Source organism: Rhinatrema bivittatum, chromosome 7, assembly GCF_901001135.1.
Source record: "Rhinatrema bivittatum chromosome 7, aRhiBiv1.1, whole genome shotgun sequence".
NCBI lineage: Eukaryota > Metazoa > Chordata > Amphibia > Gymnophiona > Rhinatrematidae > Rhinatrema > Rhinatrema bivittatum.
This window is the reverse complement of record NC_042621.1, coordinates 134917766-134936918: the sequence shown is the minus strand read 5'-3', so window position 1 is coordinate 134936918 and position 19153 is coordinate 134917766. Positions and strand designations below refer to the sequence as shown.

The 19153-nt window shown below is 45.3% G+C and overlaps 1 protein-coding gene across 20 annotated transcripts in view; it reads left to right on the top strand.

The window, feature by feature from the left end:
- MARCH8 (membrane associated ring-CH-type finger 8) overlaps positions 1 to 19153 on the top strand; it is a 376426-nt gene that overhangs the window by 328664 nt on the left and 28609 nt on the right. For 16 of the 20 annotated variants that reach the window (XM_029609208.1, XM_029609210.1, XM_029609205.1 and 13 more), the window contains 2 exons: positions 8497 to 8576; positions 10685 to 11458. In XM_029609208.1, the coding sequence (XP_029465068.1) occupies positions 8497 to 8576; positions 10685 to 11458 (854 nt within the window). The remainder of the gene's footprint in view (positions 1 to 8496; positions 8577 to 10684; positions 11459 to 19153) is intronic. The other 4 variants (XM_029609221.1, XM_029609219.1, XM_029609220.1 and 1 more) reach the window with 1 other exon arrangement.

Below are 19153 nucleotides of genomic sequence, written 5' to 3'. Positions count from 1 at the left end.
AGCAGGGACACTATGGTGACAAAGACGGAAGAGCCCATGCAGTTGGGTCGTGGGTGGCTGACACTGGAAGAGAGCCTCCAGCGGAGACAAACCGGTCTGTGTCTATTGTGGAGCACCTGGCCAACATCTACAGACTTGTCCTACCTGTCTGGGAAACTTCCCAGCCTAAGTTCAGTAGGGGCCCTGAACTTGGGCACAACCTCTCCGGCCCCACAGCTATCTGAACCAATTACCTTGATCTGGGATTCCCGGTCCTTTCCAGTTCTTGCTCTGGTAGATTCCGGAGCAGGAGGTAATTTGATTCTCAAGAACCTTGTCCAGCTCCTGGGTATAAAGACCCGCTCGCGTGAGACCTCCTTATGTATTGCACTTATTTATGGAGAGCCCTTACCCGGCCGAATCTCCCTTACCACAGGACCTGTCCAGCTGCACACTGGCGCCCTACATACTGAGAAACCCGAACTGTTAGTGTTGGAGAAATCCATCCATCCGGTAGTTCTTGGACTCCCCTGGCTACAGAAGCATTCTCCCCAGTTTAATTGGGGTTCGCTGCAACTGATGGAGTGGGGTCCCGCCTGCCACCAGTCCTGTCTCCAGAAAGTGGTACCACCATCCATGGTTCCTTTGGCTGTTACTTCTTCTGACATACCTGCTCCTTACGCAGACTTCGAGGATATGTTCTCCAAGCAAAAAGCAGACCTTCTACCGCCTCTTCAGAGGTTTGCTTGTCCTATTGATCTCCTTCCAGAGACCACACCTCCTCAAGGATGTACCTACCCTCTGTCTCTACCCGAGACGAGGACCATGACTGAGTACATCCAAGAAAACCTTGCGAAGGGATTCATCCACCCCTCTACTCCTGCTGGGGCGGGATTCTTTTTTGTGACAAAGAAAGATGGGTCACTTAGGCCGTGTATTGACTACCGCGGCCTAAACGCCATCTCCCATAAAGACAAGTATCCCCTGCCACTAATCTCCAAACTATTTGATAGTCTTCAGGGAGCATCTATATTCACAAAGTTGGACCTATGCGGAGCGTATAACCTGGTACGAATCCATTCCGACGACATTTGGAAGACCACCTTTAACACCTGGGAAGAACACTACGAATACCTGGTGATGCCCTTCGGCCTCTGTAATGCACCCACAGTATTCCAACGAATGATTAACAAAATTTTTAGAGATTTGCTGTATACCAAAGTCATGGCCTACCTAGACGATATCCTTGTCTTTTCTAAAGACCTGGACACACATCGCACTGATGTCCAAACTGTCCTCCAACGCCTTCAGGAGAACCACCTGTTTGCAAAATTGGACAAATGCTTGTTCGAGAAATCCAGTCAGCCTTTCCTTGGTTATATTATCTCCCAACAAGGGTTTTCCATGGACCCAGCTAAGTTAAAAGGAATCCGGGATTGGCCACAGCCCGTGGGTCTTAAAGCTCTCCATTGCTTCCTGGGATTCCTCAACTACTATCTCCATTTCATCCCATGTTACTCTATTCTGGCTGCTCCTTTGACGGCCCTACCTCGCAAGGGTCAAGATACACGAAATTGTACTCCGGAGGCCGTCACAGCTTTCCAGCGCCTCAAAGAATCCTTCCAGAAGGGGTCTTGTTTACATCATCCCAACCCGAACCATCCATTTCTAGTGGAAGTGGACGCCTCTGCTATTGGGGCTGGGGCGGTCCTGGGTCAATGCACCGCTTCCGGCTCTACAGTCCTGTGCTCCTTCTACTCCTGTAAATTTTCATCTGCGGAGCAAAATTACAGCATAGGGGATCATTAGTTACTTGCCATAAAATTGGCTCTCGAAGAATGGCGCCCGTGGCTAGAGGGTGCGCCACTCACGTTCACTGTGTTCACCAATCATAAGAACCTGGAGCATCTGAGCCAAGCCCAACGTCTCAACGCCCGTCAAGCTCAAAGGGCTCTGTTCTTTTCCTGGTTCGATTTTGAGCTTTGTTACCACCCAGCCGATAAAAATATCCGGGCAGGAGGAGCGGTGACGTCACCCGCTACGCTGGCCGCCTGAGCCCCGAGCTCTCCCTTCCCTCGCGGGCAATCTCCCCCCATCGCGGGAACAGCCGCATATCTCTCACCTAAATTTAGCGGAGCTGACGCGCGAACAGGCAGCGATGTCCACCCCAAAGAAAAAACCGGATTTGAACCGCTTCTCCTTCACATCGGCAGCCGCGATTGCAGCCCTCGCTCCTGATGAAGGAGACAAGATGGCGCCGGCCCGCGATACTGCGGAGGCCCCGGAGGGGGAAAAGGAGTCCGGCGATCTGGAGGTGCCCACCCGGATTGAGTTCCGTGCCTGGTTCCAGGAATTGCGCGGCGATATGGCACGCTATAGAGAGGAACTGGGGAGCATGTTTACAGGTATTAAACAGGAGGTCCAGGCGCTAGAAAAACGGGTGGATGAAGCGGAGACGGGAATGCAGGAGACGCAGACTGAGCTGGAGCGGGTCCACGAGGAGCAGGGACGACTCAGAGATTACCAGGAAGAATTGCAACGGCATGTAGAAGATTTAGAGAACAGGTCCAGGAGGGTAAACCTCCGTTTCAGAGGCGTCCCAGAGGGGGAGGATTACAGAGACAGTGCACAGGTGGTACAGAACATTTGTGCTCAGCTACTGGACCCGGAGGGTAAGGCAGAGAGGCCTCGGGAGGTGGTCCTTGAGAGGGCCCACAGGACTTTTGGTACTCCCCGGAATAACTTGCCAAGAGACATTGTTGTCTGCTTCCATAGCTTTTTGGTAAAGGAGCAGGTGGCACAAGCAGCAAGAGCTTTGGGATCTATACAGTGGAAGGGCCACAAGATTGAGATTTTTCAGGATTTGGCCGTATCCACCATCAAGAAGCGGAGGGCCTTCCGTGACATTATACACATTCTCCGCTCCAATAATATGCGGTACCGCTGGCTTTTTCCGTTTGGGCTACAGTTTACAATTAGCGGGGTGACATCCTGCGTCCAGCAGGTCATGGAAGCAGAGGACATTATTAGAGCGGCGAGACTCCCACTTCAACCTTCGGAGGAGACTGCAGAGAAGGACGCGGATGGCGGCACTCGCAGAGGACAACGACCCAGATGGCAGAGAGTGGAGACGGGCAGAGGACGGCTGTGTCGGAGATCCGGAGGCACTACTACGCTGGAAGCCCCAGGATAAGGACAGTGGGGGTGTACATTGGGTTATCAGTACTAATGCCTGGTTACTATAGCCGTGCTGGATAGGAGGGTGTTTTTTATGATACGGTCAGCCTGCGAAGTTTTATAAAAAGCAGGCTAGTCAGAGTTTTTTGTGAAGTTATAACGGTTGTTCTAAGAAAAGGTTATGATTGGAACTACTTGGTTCCATAGTTCATAGGGGGGAGAGTTCATAGAGTTCATAGAACTCATATACTTTCTATATATACTATCAGAGGGTGGGGGGGAGGCGGGTCATGGGATGACGGGAAACGTCGGCTCTCTCATGGTGCAGAACCACGCAGTGGAGAGTGGTTATCAGATGGGGTGGGGGGAGGGGTGGGGGGGGCGGGGGGGATACTGGGGGGGAGAATGTTGTCAAATATTGCGAATTGCATACCTCTGGTTATGTGCCTATGGGTATACAGGAGTACCTGAGATAGGGGTCCTTCGGGGTGGTTGTTGTTCCGCTTACTTTCCTTCACTATTAGCATGGGGGTGTTAAATATCGCTTCCCTGAATGTCAAAGGCCTAAACACTTATCATAAACGTCAGCTTTTGTTTAAGGAAATGGCCTTACTAAAGGCTGACATTATTTTTAGTCAAGAAACTCATATCAGGAAACGCCACGAGCGTTTGCTTACTTCTGCGGCGTACCCCCAGGTGTTCCATGCTGCAGCGTCAGGACAACACAAATACACTGGCGTAGGAATTTTCTTTGCTAAAGCTATGGTTGTAGATGTTATGTCGGTAATCCGGGATGTGGAGGGACGATACATATTAGTGAAGACTAAAATCAATGAAGTGGTGTTTACCTTGATGAATGTTTACGCCCCGAATACGGACCAGTCCTCATTCTTTAATAAACTGTCTACAGTCCTCAGTGAATGGGCGGAAGGGCACTTAGTAGTGGGGGGTGACTTTAATTTCACTCGCTACCCTTACTTAGACAATACGGGACGGGGAGGAGTGGGGAGTAAGAATATCAGGCAAGCCCTAAAACACCTGATCGCTGACAGGGGTTTAGTAGATATATGGCGGCTTCGCAATCCTACGTCTCGTAATTACACTTTCTTTTCCCAGCCCCATCAATCCTACTCTAGGATTGACTACTTTCTAGTAGATAGAGATCTGGTGGGCCTTATCCGGGATGCGGACATTGGGATTATCTCTTGGACGGACCATGCCCCGATATGGATCAAGCTCTACCTAGGCAGTCCACAGGCGGGGGTAAAGTTCTGGAGATTGAACGACCGGTTATTGGACGATAAGCCATTTGTGGATACCCTTAAGGTTCAACTGGCTCAATATATAGAAATTAACGATAATGGAGAGGTCTCACCGGGTGTCTTATGGGATAGCTTGAAGGCTTATGTGAGAGGCCTTCTTATCGCTAGAGCTTCGTATGTGAAAAAGGAAAGGGAAAGGGCGCGTTGCTTGCTAATGGATCAAATAGCCCATTTGGAGTTGCAACATAAATGTTCCCTGGACCCAGGCTTGTTGGGGAAATTGGGGGAGGCTAGGGGGGCGCTGCAGGCTCTGGACAAAGATAGGATAGCCTTTGTGCTCCAGAAATTGAAGCAGCAACATTATGAATGGGGTAATAAGGCAGGGAGGCAACTGGCCAGGAAATTAAAAGAAAGGGAAGCGCAGTCTAATATTATCAAGATCAAGGGGCCCCAGGGTCAATACGTCTACACCCAGCAGGAAATAGGGCAATGCTTCAACCAATTTTACCGAACCCTTTATGATTCGGAGCAGTTGAGTACCCCGGCGGAGCTTGACCAGTATCTCCGGGACGTACCTCTCCCGGTATTGCCAGATGTACAGAGGACACAGCTTAATGAAGAGCTCAGAGAGGGGGAAATATCCCTCATTATCAAAGATCTTAAATTGGGGAAAGCCCCGGGCCTGGATGGGCTAACTGGGAAATTCTATAAGACTTTCAGCTTGGACACCTCTCTTAGTCTCTATGTTTAACGCCTTACGCGGGGATAGTGGGATTTCCCGGGAGTCCAACACGGCGGGCATTACAATATTGCCCAAACCGGGCAGAGATCATACCTTGTGTGGCTCCTACCGCCCCATATCCTTGATTAACATAGATATGAAGATTTTAGCGAGAGCTTTGGCAATTCGGCTTGGGAGGGTTGCGACGGGGCTGGTTCATAGTGATCAGTCGGGGTTTATCCCAGGCCGTTTGGCGTCAGATAATGTGAGACGGGTGGTGGAACTGATGTGGTGGGCCCAGACTAATAGTATTCCGACAGTATTACTCACTGTAGACGCCGAAAAGGCGTTTGATCGGGTTCACTGGCCTTATTTATTTAAAGTCATGGAGGCTATGGGATTGGGGGAACATTTTATCACTTGGATTTCTAAATTATATGGGAACCCACATGCCCGAATCAAAATAAATGGGGCGTACTCAGATCCCTTTGAGGTGAAACGGGGTACGAGACAGGGATGTCCTCTCTCTCCGTTGTTATTTGCCCTATCATTAGAACCATTTGCGGAGCATGTTCGAGGTCACCCAGATATCCAGGGTATCCCCATCAAGGATATATCCTATAAATTATCGCTCTTCGCTGATGACTTGTTATTTACAGTCGCTCACCCGGAGGTCTCTCTGCAGCCTCTTTTGGAGGAAATGCGCATCTTTGGTGGCATATCGGGGTTTAAAGTTAATGCCGATAAGTCTGAACTGCTCAATGTTTCGTTGTCTACTGACCAGTATGCAGAGTTGGGGAGCAAGTTGCCTTTTCGATTGGCTAGGGAGGCCATAAAATACTTAGGGGTTAAAATAGGGACGCACTTGGCTGATTTATATCGATTAAATTATGATGCCTTATTGAACAGCATTCAACAGGACCTAGGCAGGTGGGACAGGTCAGACTTATCCTGGTTCGGGAGGGTGGCGGCAATAAAGATGAATATTTTGCCCCGCTTTTGTTATTTGTTCCAAACGTTACCTGTAGCGATCTCGGCAGGCGCCATGAGAATTTGGCAACGAAAAATCTTCCAGTTTATTTGGAAGAGGAAGCCCCCTAGGGTTTCCCGCAATATTCTATATAGAGATAAGGCACGAGGAGGCCTCAATATGCCTAATCTTCAATGGTATTACTCCGCCATCCTATTAGGAGCCATTATTAGTTGGCATCATCAGGGCAACCCCAAACCGTGGGTGGTCATAGCGCAGGCGAGATCTGATCCTGTACCATTAACAGCGCGGGTTTGGTGGAGTGACATGGGAAAGAGCACGCTCAAAACACTCACCCCGTTCACACAAATGGTTTTACGGCACTGGGGGAAATGGAGGGGGCGCCTGGTAGGACACCGGAGTATCTATCCACTTACTACTTTTTTACTGCATCCTCGGTTTCTACCGGGGCAGGATCCTGGTTTTGTCCGGCGCTGGCGCCAATTAGGGGTCACTACGGTGGGTCAATTCTTTCTTGGGTCTAAGTGGATCCCCGCACCAGTCTTTCAAGTAACTCATGATCTCTCCCCCGGGGACTGGTATGCTTATCGCCAAATTACTCACTTCCTCTGGTCAGCGGGAGCCCCCGGTGCATGGTCGCAGGGCAAGACCCTCTTTGAGTCGCTTTGTGAGCAGGCTAGACCGGTATCTAAGCCCATTTCTCGCCTGTATATGCTTATTAACAGTGGCCCCAAGGTAAAGCTGGGGTACCAACTTAAATGGGAACAAGATTTGGGGGCATCTCTCTCGGATGCAGAATGGGATCAATGCCATATGACTATGGGGCGGGGTTCGGTTTCTGCTTCTATTAAGGAGAATGGTTATAAACTGCTGTACAGGTGGTATATGGCTCCGGAAAGATTGCATTGTATATTATCCCAGGTTAGTGACCGGTGCTGGCGACAGTGTGGCGAGAAGGGAACCTTTTAACATATGTGGTGGCTATGCAATAAAATACAGGGGTTGTGGACCGAAGTGACCCGGTTCATATCCGACTTACTAGGAGTAGAAGTGCCGCTCGACCCTAAGGGATGCCTGCTAGGCCTGACGGGAGGATTTGGAGGTGAAACTCAGAGGAGACTTGCTTTACATATCTTTGTAACCGCCAGGTGTGAAATTGCCTTTAAATGGAAAGGGGATACCGTGCCTAGCTTGACTCAGGTCTTATCCAGATTGGACAGAGTATATCAGCTGGAATATCTGACAGCAGTAACCCATGACCGGGTCCGTACATTCCATGCTACCTGGGAGCCGTACCGAGTTTGGAAACACAACCAATCGTAACCAGCAGAGCTAATTTTCTGACTGCGGGTCTGCTTGGAGTAGCGCAATATGGACAACGGGGTGGGTGGGGTGGGGGGTAGGGGGGGGAACCTAGGGAGGGATAAAAACAGGGGGGAAGCTCGATGACACATGACACACATGTTACTATTCAGAATTGGTTTAGATGATTTTATTTTTGTGGGTGCACAAATATGTAACAATTGCACTTGTAATGAGCATCATATCAGTACACGTGTACCACAGGCTGTGTTATATTGTTGGTGCCGTTGAATGCTCTCTTTCTGACGATCTGTAGTTCTCTTGTCTGTGCAGTTGCATATTCTTCTCTTGATGATATGCTGTATTTATTGTTCTGTCAGAGCTTAAATAAAAAATTTCAAAAAAAAAAAAAAAAATATCCGGGCAGATGCCCTATCACGAACCTTCGAGCCTGAAGACACTCCGGAAGAACCTAGCCACATAATAGACCCAGCCTGAATTTGTTTATCTGCCTTCTACTGGATACAGGGTGGAAAGTTTTCAGACAGCCTTTGTACCTAGTGGCCACTGAAATTGCTCTCTTGATATACAGGCTCCCTTGCAACAGCAAGAGCTGGGCACTGGAGCCCCAGATGGAGAGTGTGGTGGAGGCTGGCGCTGCCTGCTGTCGTGAAAGGAAGAGTGAAGCTGGCTCAAGTGCTTCCTGGCTATCTGCCCAGCAGGATTGCTGCCACTTTCATTGTAGCGCTGATGTAGCTCTGACAGGGCAGATGAGCTCCAATTCCCTAAGCCATTTATTTATTTATATTTAAAATATTTCTGTGCTCCTCCATCCTTTGTTCTGGGCAGCTTTACAAAGCTTAACAGGCAATAATATAGAACAGTATTTTTAAACAAATTCATCAAACTGATAAAAATAATCTAATTCCCCAAGTAAAGACCCTATTAAATGATATTGCGTTTAGCAAAAGCAGCCTCAGCATTTATTGGGGCTTCAATTAGATGCTGTTTCTGGGTCTAGGTCTTTCTCTCAACATTAATATTTGATTTTTTTTTGTTTCCAGGCTGGAAGTCCAACCTCTGTTTCCGCTCCTCACAGCTTCCCTCGGACCTCGGTAACCCCATCAAATCAGGATATTTGCAGGTAAAGTGCTACTTCTTCGTTGAGCAGGAGAGATTCTTTTTTTTGGGATTGATTCAGACTCGCCCATCAGGATCAGAGAGGGGCTAATTAGCCAGCTTGATCTTTTCTGGTTGTTTCTCTGTGCAAGATGTGTACCTAAATGCAGAGTCTAAATCTCATCCTTTTACAATGAAAGAAAATAACCCGTAAGGTGGGGGAAATCACTTTCAAAACTGCCCACCCGGTTGCAAAGTCTGCATGCACTTTCCCTGGTACAAGCGGCCTGCAGACTTTGCATTTGCTTTGTGCTTTCTAAATTTTATAGAGAAATAGCACATGGCACATTTGAAATTGTAATGTATGCACACTATTTCCCAAACCTTGTGCCCCTCTCCCCCCCCCCCCCCCCCCACCCAACCCGAACACCTTCCCCTTAACCTGGCTGAAAGCACCGTGGAACCACACACATGTTTAACCAAGTTAACAGTGGGCAATTTTCCGACTGATCTTTTACCCAAGTAAATGGTTTTTGAAAATTGTCTTCCATTAAATATAGTGCAGTCCACTAACAAGAGTTTTGCTTCCCTGTGGTGGGCTGCAGGAGACCCAGTTCCATTAATATTAATAGATGGACTAGGGGATTTGCAGTGGTTGACACTGTAAATGTAGCCTGCATTTATTTTGGTATTTTTTTCAGCCTCTTCACACTCAGCCTACACTTCATCCCCACACTGCATGCCCAAATGGCTCAGGGAACCCTTTCTGGCCCAGGAGCTAATGAGGTTCCTTCTCCAAGGCACACACACTGATATCGTTTGGTGGCAGGAGCCACCAAAGCAGCTGCAGCTGTCTTCCCTCCCTACGCGGCTCAATCCAGGCCCAAATGGATGGCGGATGAGAACCCAGACTACCTCTACCATGATATATAGCACTGTGACCTGAGCTAGGGGGTCAACCAAATAACCTACATTTTGATTCTGTATTTCCAGTTTGCTTCAGTAGAGTGCTGTTTCCCTAGAATTGTATACAGTATTCAGGAAATTAAATTCAGAAAAAAGTCTATAGCTGCTAGTGGCAGGTAATTGAAAAACCTCCTGTTCCTGGAATGAGTTCTAGGCCTCAGAAGGTGCACTGTAATTTTTCTGCACTATTATCAGCTCTCCAAACCTGCTCATTGTTCCCTTTCCCGTCTGTCCCAGGAAGTGAGTTCTGTCCCCAGCTCATGCTGATGGCCCTCTTGCCCTTCTGTCCTAGGAAGTGTCCTAACCCCATTCCATATCCATTGCTCTTTTCCTCCTGTTCCTAAGCAGTGAGTCCTAATCTACGTTTATGCTCACTGCTCTTATTTCCATCTTTCCAAGGGAGTGAATCCTAACCCTAACACATACTCATCATTCTCATTCCTAGGTCTGCTAAGCAGTGAGTCCTAACACAAGCTTATGCTAATCACCCTCATGCCCATCTGTCCTAAATCCTATCCCCAGGGATGACTGTTTCTCTATGCCATTTGAACAAAATCTTACTCATCTCCTCTAGACACTTTTCTTTTGTTGGAAGTTAGACATATTTTTAGAAAACTTTGCTTCTCTCCCCCAGCCCCTCTGGGATGTGTTGGAAGCACAATGAGCCCATGTTTTCCCTCTGGGCACCTCTGTCTCCCCATGACTATTTCCCCTTTTCTTCAAAGCACCTCTGATTCATTCAACCAGCTTTCCCAGAGCTGAGAATCAATACTGATGGTCTCTGCTGAGATAATCTACACTTTTGTTACCACCCGAGGTTCCAGCAGCAGAGGGCATTGGAGGCTTATTTTATTTACTGTGATTTATTATAAGCTTGAGGAAACAGTCATTTCCCTGCTCCTTCCCTCCCCCCCTGTTCCCCCCCATCCTGGGTCATATCCAATGCTGTTTCAATATTTGGGTGCTGTATTAAATGTGGGCATCTTTGGCCAATATGCTCTATGGCACTCTGGGGCTTCTCGCTTCTGGTGACTACCAGCTCTCATTATGTTCTTCACCATGTTATCATAATTCTCTTACTTTTCATGGCTTTGCTTTAATGACTGTTGTCTCTTTTTCATTCTCTTTGTTTTCCACTCCACGCTTTGCCATGCACTGTGCATGCAGTGCTGGTGTAGCTCACTCTGACTGTCGCCACCACAGTCCCGTGCAGTGTGCTGTTAGCTTGAGAAGCATTGACGGTCTGACCACAGGGGTCACTGTGACCGTAATCTGTCCTGATGCATCACAGCCGGTGGTCAGGAAAGGGGCGGCCTGTGCACTGAAGTCCACAGACACCAGTCGAGCTCTGACCATCTCCAAATCCCTGAATAACGTGGAGCAGGAGGCTCACAAGAACCTTGCCTTCATCGAATCCACAAAGTCTGAAGGGAAGCTGGCACCGGCTCCAGAACCACAGCTGCCAATCGGCCACTTTCCCCATAAGGAAAACATGATCCACATGAAGGACCAGCCTGTCAATGACTCCAGATGCAATGCTGCCGCTCTGTCCCTTTCTGTGACCCGCTCCGGCGCCTCAGAGGCTGGGGTCAACCACAGGAGCCCACTTCTGCTGGAGAAGGTGGGCAGCGAAGAGGTGAAGGGCAAGACCCTGCTCCGCTATCTGTTTTCCTTCTCCCAGGGCTCAAGCACCAGCAGGAGCCGCAGATTCCCAGAGCCAGAGGGCTATCCCTCTCACACACTGGCAGGGAGTGGAGATTTCTGCTCTGCTGACATGGGAGATGACGATGTGTTTGAAGAGGATGCAGCAGTCAGATGGAAGGCAAGAGGGCAGCGGGCACCACTGTGCTCTGTGGAGGACAGTGACCTGGAGTGCCATTCTCCTGCCTCCGAAAAGGTGTCTCCTATATCCCCCATATCAATGTCTGGAGATGCATGCAGGTTGGTTTATGAAAGCCTCTCCCTTCCCAAGTCTCTTGAATTGGTTCTGCCCTGCTCTGCTTCTAGTTTCACCTCAAACCTTGATATGTGAAGTTTAACAATAGAAAATGCAGCTTTTAAGTAGTCTCTGGATTTAATGCACTGGAACCCTCTTATAGTAAAAATTCTGACATAGTTAACTTTATTAGTAGTCTTCTTTTCCTCCAGCATTTTTTTGTATGCTGTGAAAATCCTCTTCTAGTTGAAACAATCACTTATTATAATGGGAACATAATAAAGTACAAAACTAATTAATAATATAAAAAGAAAAGACTCTCACAATTTCCTGAAAGCAGCATGAGTTAGAAGTGATGTCTCAAACGTTAAATATTCTGTTGCTATACTTGGGTTTCAGGAGTAATAAGCTCATTATGGGCCTTTTTCAATAAGGATTTTTCCCAGGGGGGAAAAGTCCTTTTTGAATAAGGCCCTATAAATGGCTCTGCTTGGGGTGGTGTTTACCTCTCTCCCCCATAGTGAATATTGCCAGTCCTGCTGTTAAGAAAAATTTGCTAAATTGGAAATGGAATAAAAAGATACACTTCAAAAGAATAAACTCCATATATTAAAGCTATTGAGTGTGGTTTTAGTGCAATGAACTTTGCTGGCTAAGATGTCTTCTCAGAGCTCCGCAGCCAAGGCTGAGCTATGAACCGTTGTTTCAGAAATCCTGTCACAAGGTTTGTTTGGAAGCGAGTGCTATGGGGCCTGCTATGTAATTCTGAAGTTGGCTTGAAAGCAGTATTGATTCAGATTGAAGAAACTTTATTGGCATGGCAATTTGTACATGTGCTGCCAAAGTAATACATAGGAAGGGCAATTTTCAAAGGCATTTCTGCAGGTACTAGAGAACATTACCTATGAAAATGGCTTAATAAAAAATTGCCCACCCAATATGTGGCTAAATTTACACTGTATAATCTGTATGTGCATAAGTTTACCTGCAGTAAGCAGGAGGCGTTCCTGGTGGCAAGGTTGGAGGGGGCTTGCACTTACATGCTTACTTTTGCATTTTCAAAAGTATGCACATAAATTTCCTTTAAAAAAAAAAAAAAATTGTGTGGAGGTAGATTTGATCAGATAATTTTGAAACTGATGTAACTTATGTGTCTATTTGAATGAAAATTTATGGAGGCTGTTCAGAAAAGAATTGCCCACATGGTTACAAAAAAAATCAAAGACGAAAAAATAGAGGTAGATAGGCAGCTACGTGGAGCTCGGTAAGTCTGTGGCTGAATATACCCAGTTAAATTTAGGACAGGTATTTTTCCAACCAGACTTATCAAGCTCACATTAGCTGGGTAACACTGAATATCGGTGCTCATTGGCTAAAATGTAACTCTGCCCCGGAACACTTCCATCACTGCCCCTTTATTTGGCTAAATTTTGTGTGGGTAATGAGTTATCCAGAAGTTACCCAGACAAAACCTTTGAATATCAACCTCATAAGGGTAAACTAAAATTAATAAGTACTGAAAAGACAGTAACAGGACAATTGCCATATTGTCTCTGGTCAGACTGAGGTTGATATTTAAAAACCTGCTGAACACACAAATTTAGTGATATATTTGCTAAGCTGTGATAATGGTATAACACGTTTATCGTGTGATATTTTCCCTAAAAACCTGCCCCTATTATAATGAGCTGTTTTGCCTGCGTAATTTTTTCAAATATATGCAAAGCAGCTCATGCCTAGATAATTCTATGTAAAGCAAATAAACACGGCTTGCCAGAGCCACGTTATTTGCTGAAAAGTTTAACTACAACTCAGGAGCTATAGCTAACTTTTTCAGGGAGCATAGTGATGTTAATGCACCTCCCAGTCCCAGTGATCTGACAATGACAAAGGGCCAGCAATGGCCCAAAACAACAACACCCCCCACCATGTAATAGTGTAATATTGCTTCCGGGTGTCTGGGTAGACCCTTGCATACCCCCCCCCCCCAGGCCACCTCCACACACACACACACACACACACACACACACACACACACACACACACACACACACTGCTTGTAGATGCAGCTCGAAGGTAAAAAAAAAAATAAATTTTTTAAAGAGTTTTTGTAATCCCTCCCCTTGAATCTAAGTAACCAAGGCCCCCAATCTGGACTACCTCCCCCCATATCTTTCAGTAGATCCTTGGTGTACAGTGGGGCCCAGAGCGCCTCCTAGGCTCTAAGCCGGTCAAAGCCATCTTTCAAAATCGCACTGCCCGGCCTTTGCCCCTTTGATTGTGAGGGAGGGTTTGGATCGAGGGAGTGGGTGACTTAGTTTCAAGGGGAGGAGTTTGGGAAGAGGTGGGGCAATCAGCTATTTTTTATATACCTTTGGGCTGCTTCCACAGGTGGCAGGGGTCTAGCCAGACTCCTGGGTAGGGGACATTTTACATGGCTGGGGAGGGTGTTTTGGGCCATTCATGACCCTTTAAGACGATGGCATGTTGGGCATAGGGGGCTACCATTGCATGTTTTTCACGGTTCCCCACAATATTGTTTCGTGAGAGAGGAAAACTACTGTGAAAATGCACCCTCCCCCCATGGTATTTGTCCTCCCTGTGATAAAATACTGCGGCTTAGTAAATGACCCCCTAAGTCAAATAGTGTTGGATATCGCACTTACTGGCTAAATTTTAAGTCTCCCTTGGGAATGCCCCTTTCTTATCTGACTAAATCTATGCAGGTAGTGATATTACCCACACAAATTTAGCTGGGTAAAGGGGAGAATTTTCAATGGGAAAGATTTGCCCAGCTAAAACCTGGTTTTTGCAAGGTGAATCTTTTGAATATTCACCCGCTTATGTTTCTGGCTAGGTGGCACAATGCTACATATTTTGCTGACCATAGCTGCTGCTTTTCCTTTTCCCCCTAGGATTTTATTGAGTTTTTCCTGCTCATTCATTTGTGAGAAGTCTTTGATTTTCTCTGTCCGTTTTGGGAAGTGTGCACTTCTAATCTCTTTGCATTTTGCATACACAGCAGGCAAATGCCTTCCTGTGTCTCTTTCTCTTGTGTTGCACTACATACAGAGTCAGGCTTCTTAGGTTGTCAATTCACTTTTTGTTTACATATTATTGCTTCTAATTTCTAGTCACCTGGGGGCAATTTTCAAATAGTCTGCATAGCTGCAAACTCTGTGGGCACTTCTAACATACACTTTACACACATTTTCCCTTTGAAAATTAGTAGCTGCAAAGTGCATTCATTAAGAGTCCTCATACTATTTGTGTGGGTGGCTGAGCAGAGGCAAAATAACGCACGTACAGCTGAAAATTGCCTGTAAGCACGTTGTTTATTTTTCCTTCCTAAATGCACCCCATGCCCACAGGAACACCTTTCTTTAATGTGACTAAAAGTGTGCACACTATGAAAGCCCTGGGTACTTTTAGCTGCTTCAGGGCAGGGTTAAACTGGGCTGTTGGAAATTGACCTCTTACTCTGTATTTGGTGAGAATCAGTCTGTTATGTGTGTGAGTGATGTGAAGTATTCTGTTAGTGTGTAGGTTCTGAGTGGGGATCTATAATAATCCTAGCTTGTTCTGTTTTCTTTACTTTAATTTTACTTTATTTATTAACTGCAAAATCATTAAAAACATGCTGTTTACATAAAATTATTCAATCCAAGAAGTTTCAACATAATAGAATCAATACAATAATAAATATAATATAATATCTTTTTGTTGAAATGTTGGTACATTTCTTTCCTTGCATATGACAGGGTATATCTGGTTAGAGTTGTTATTGTATGTACTGCATCATATAAATAAATATTTAAACAAATGTATCTATTATATAAAAAAACATACAGTTTTAGCAAAAATTAAAACTATAAATGCATTAAAAGAAAAAAATCATTCAATAAGAGTTTAATAAACAAAATAATAGAAACAAAATAAATGAATAAAACCCTAAGTCACCAATATTTAACCATCACAATTCAAACTAAAGAGTTACAAATCATCTGGACCGGAGTATGCATCCCTGGGTTCTGAAGGAACTAAAAAATGAATTTCAGATCTGTTAGTTATTTATTTTTATTTATTTATTTAAAGTCTTTTCTATACTGTCGTTAAGCGGATGCCTTCACAACGGTTTACAATAGGGCACAAAAACTGTGTTGAATACAGTATCTGGAATTCTAAACTCTTAAACAGGTGCCGTTAATTTACTGTAACAAAGTTTCATAAAAATTTTAGTTTGAGTGTTATAAGTCATGTCCAGTTACCTTTTACTCAGCTATAAGATATCGTACTACTTTATTTTGGTTCTTTGTTGTTTAAAAAAAAAGGAATAGTTTAGGATAAAGTAATGAGAAGCACACACTTAAAGAAACTAGGTGTGTGAGAGGGAGCTAAACTGACTGCAACCAAAATTTCCCTGTTTTTCTGCTCTCAGTTCTCTTTGTGGTATGCTTGCTTAAATAGCCATGTTTTTAAACTTTTTTTGAAAGTTTTGATGTTACTTTGTAGTCTGATTTCTAATGGCATATTGTTCCATGTTGTGGGTCCTGCTAGGGATAGTAACCTATAATTAAAATCATCCATTGTACCTGAAGACTGGAGGGTGGCCAATGTAACACCAATATTTAAAAAGGGCTCCAGGGGTGATCCGGGAAACTATAGACCAGTGAGCCTGACTTCAGTGCCGTCAAAATAGTGGAAACTATTCTAAAGATCAAACTCACAGAGCATATAGAAAGACATAGCTTAATGGAACAGTGTCAACATGGATTTACCCAAGGGACGTCTTGCCTCACAAATCTGCTTCATTTTTTTGAAGGGGTTAATAAACATGTGGATAAAGGTGAACCAATAGATGTAGTGTATTTGGATTTTCAGAAGGCGTTTGACAAAATCCCTCATGAGAGGCTTCTAAGAAAACTAAAAAGTCATGGGATAGAAGGCAATGTCCTTTCATGGATTAGAAACTGATTAAAAGACAAGAAACAGAGAATAGGATTAAATGGTCAATTTTCTCAGTGGAAAAGGGTAATCAGTAGAGTGCCTCAGGGATCTATACTTGGACCGGTGCTTTTCAATATATTTATAAATGATCTGGAAAGGAATACGAGTGAGGTTATCAAATTTGCAGATGATACAAAATTGTTCGGAGTAGTTAAATCACAAACAGATTGTGATAAATTGCAGGAAGACCTTCTGAGATTGGAAAATTGGGCATCCAAATGGCAGATGAAACTTAATGTGGAGAAGTGCAAGGTGATACATATAGGGAAAAATAACCCATGCTATAGGTACACAATGTTGGGTTCCATATTAGGAGCTACCACCCAAGAAAGAGATCTGGGCGTCATAGTGAATAACACATTGAAATCATCGGTTCAGTGTGCTGCGGCAGTCAAAAAAGCAAACAGAATGTTGGGAATTATTAGAAAGGAAATGGTGAATAAAACGGAAAATGTCATAATGCCTCTATTGCTCCATGGTGAGACCACACCTTGAATACTGTGTACAATTCTGGTCTCCGCATCTCAAAAAAGATATAGTTGCGATGGAGAAGGTACAGAGAAGGGTGACCAAAATGATAAAGGGAATGGAACAGCTCCCCTGTGAGGAAAGACTAAAGAGGTTAGGACTTTTCAGCTTGGAGAAGAGACGGCTGAGGGGAGATATGATAGAGGTGTTTAAAATCATAAGAGGTCTAGAACGGGTTAATGTGAAACAGTTATTTACTCTTTCAGATAATAGAAAGACTAAGGGGCACTCTATGAAGTTAGCATGTGGCACATTTAAAACTAATTGGAGAGAGTTCTTTTTCACTCAACGCACAATTAAACTCTGGAATTTGTTGCCAGAGGATGTGGTTCATGCAGTTGGTGTAGCTGTGTTTAAAAAAGAATTGGATAAGTTATTGGAGGAGAAGTCCATTACATGCTATTAATTAAGTTGACTTAGAAAATCGCCACTGCTATTACTAGCCGCAGTAGCATGGAATAAACTTAGTGTTTGGTTACTTGCCAGGTTCTTATGGCCTGGATTGGCCACTGTTGGAAACAGGATGCTGGGCTTGATGGACCCTTGGTCTGACCCAGTATGGCATGTTCTTATGTTCCCACATGGTTGTTATGGCAAAATTCAACCTAAGGGAGGAGAGAAGCCCAAACATCTTGGCATTCATTATCATAGGCTCTCAAGAAGCCCTTGAGAGTTTGATTGACTCTTTCTGTCTGTCTGTTGCTTTATGGGTGATACACTGAGGTGAAGTCCAAGGTAATGCCAAATTTCATACAGAGGCTTTTCCAGAAGCGGGCTGTAAACTGTACGCTTTGGTTCGAGAGAATGTGGGAAGGAAGCCTGTGTAACCTGAAAATATGTTGGACGAATAATCAGGTCAATTTGGGTGCAAATGGAAAGCCAGGGAGCTGCCAGCACAAACTGTTGGTAATAATTGCAAAGCCAAGGAAGCACTGCAATGCCTTGAGACCAACAGGTTGGGGTCAGTCCTGGATGGCTTTTACCTTCTCTGGGTGCATGCATAGACCGTTCCAAGAAATAATATAGCCCAAGAATGCAGCTCCAATTGCTCAAATGTGCACTTCTGTAATTTGGTTTATAAGCAGTATTCCCAAAGTCTTTGCAGAACTTGTCTTATGTGCCCACAGTATTGTTCCATAGAGCGAGAGAAGGTGAGGATGTTAACCAGATAAACCACTACATGGGAATTCAGGAGGCCCTGAAAAATCTCTTTGACCATGTGTTGGAAAATGTCAGGGGCATCGCAGAGGCCGGGTGGCATGACTAGATATTCATAATGGCCGACTTTGGTGTTGAAGACTGTCTTCTGTTCATCACCTTCTTGGATATGGATAAGGTTATATGCCCCACAGAGATACAGCTTCGAGAAAATGTGTGCTCCTTGGAGGCGATCAAACAACTCGGCAATGAGAGGCAATGGATAACAGTTCTTCCGAGTAATTGCATTCAGACCCCGGCAATTTATTCATGGTCTTAACGAGCCATCCTTCTTCCCTAGGAAGAAGAAGCCTGTTCCTGCAGGGGATGAGGAAGGTCAAATGAACCCCTACTCCATGTTTTCTTATATGTAGATGGACATGGCATCCATCTCAGTTGCAGATAATGGATAGACTCTACCACTAGGAGGCATATTCCCGGAAAGAAAGTCTATTGAACCGTCATATGACTTGTGAGGTAGCAGGATATTGGCCTGCTGCTTGCTAAAAATGTTGGCAAAATCAGCATACTGAGGTGGTAGGCCTGGTGGGGCTGGTGCAGTAGCTCAGGCTACCTTGATGGGTGGTAGGACCCGCTAAAGACAATGTTCCCGGCAGGAGAGTCCCCAGTGGGTGATTTGCAAAGCACCTCAGTATGGAAGGTTGGTGTATTGTATGCCAGAGTAGACCAGGGATAACTGGGTTGACTACGCAGGGTAACACGTAGAACACAGTGTTCTTGTGGTGGAGAATGCCTGTCTGCATGATAAGGAGCAAGGTGGACATAGTCAAGCATCAGGGCTTGAATGGTGAGTGCAGTGGCAAAGTGGTCATAGGCAGGTTGAATCAATGAACCAATGACTCCTCAATAAAATTGTTACCCACCCCTGAATCTAGAAATGCTTTGGTTTGAACTATCATTTCTCCAAAGGTGAGGCACAGGTACCACCAGTTGTGGGGAGGAGAAGG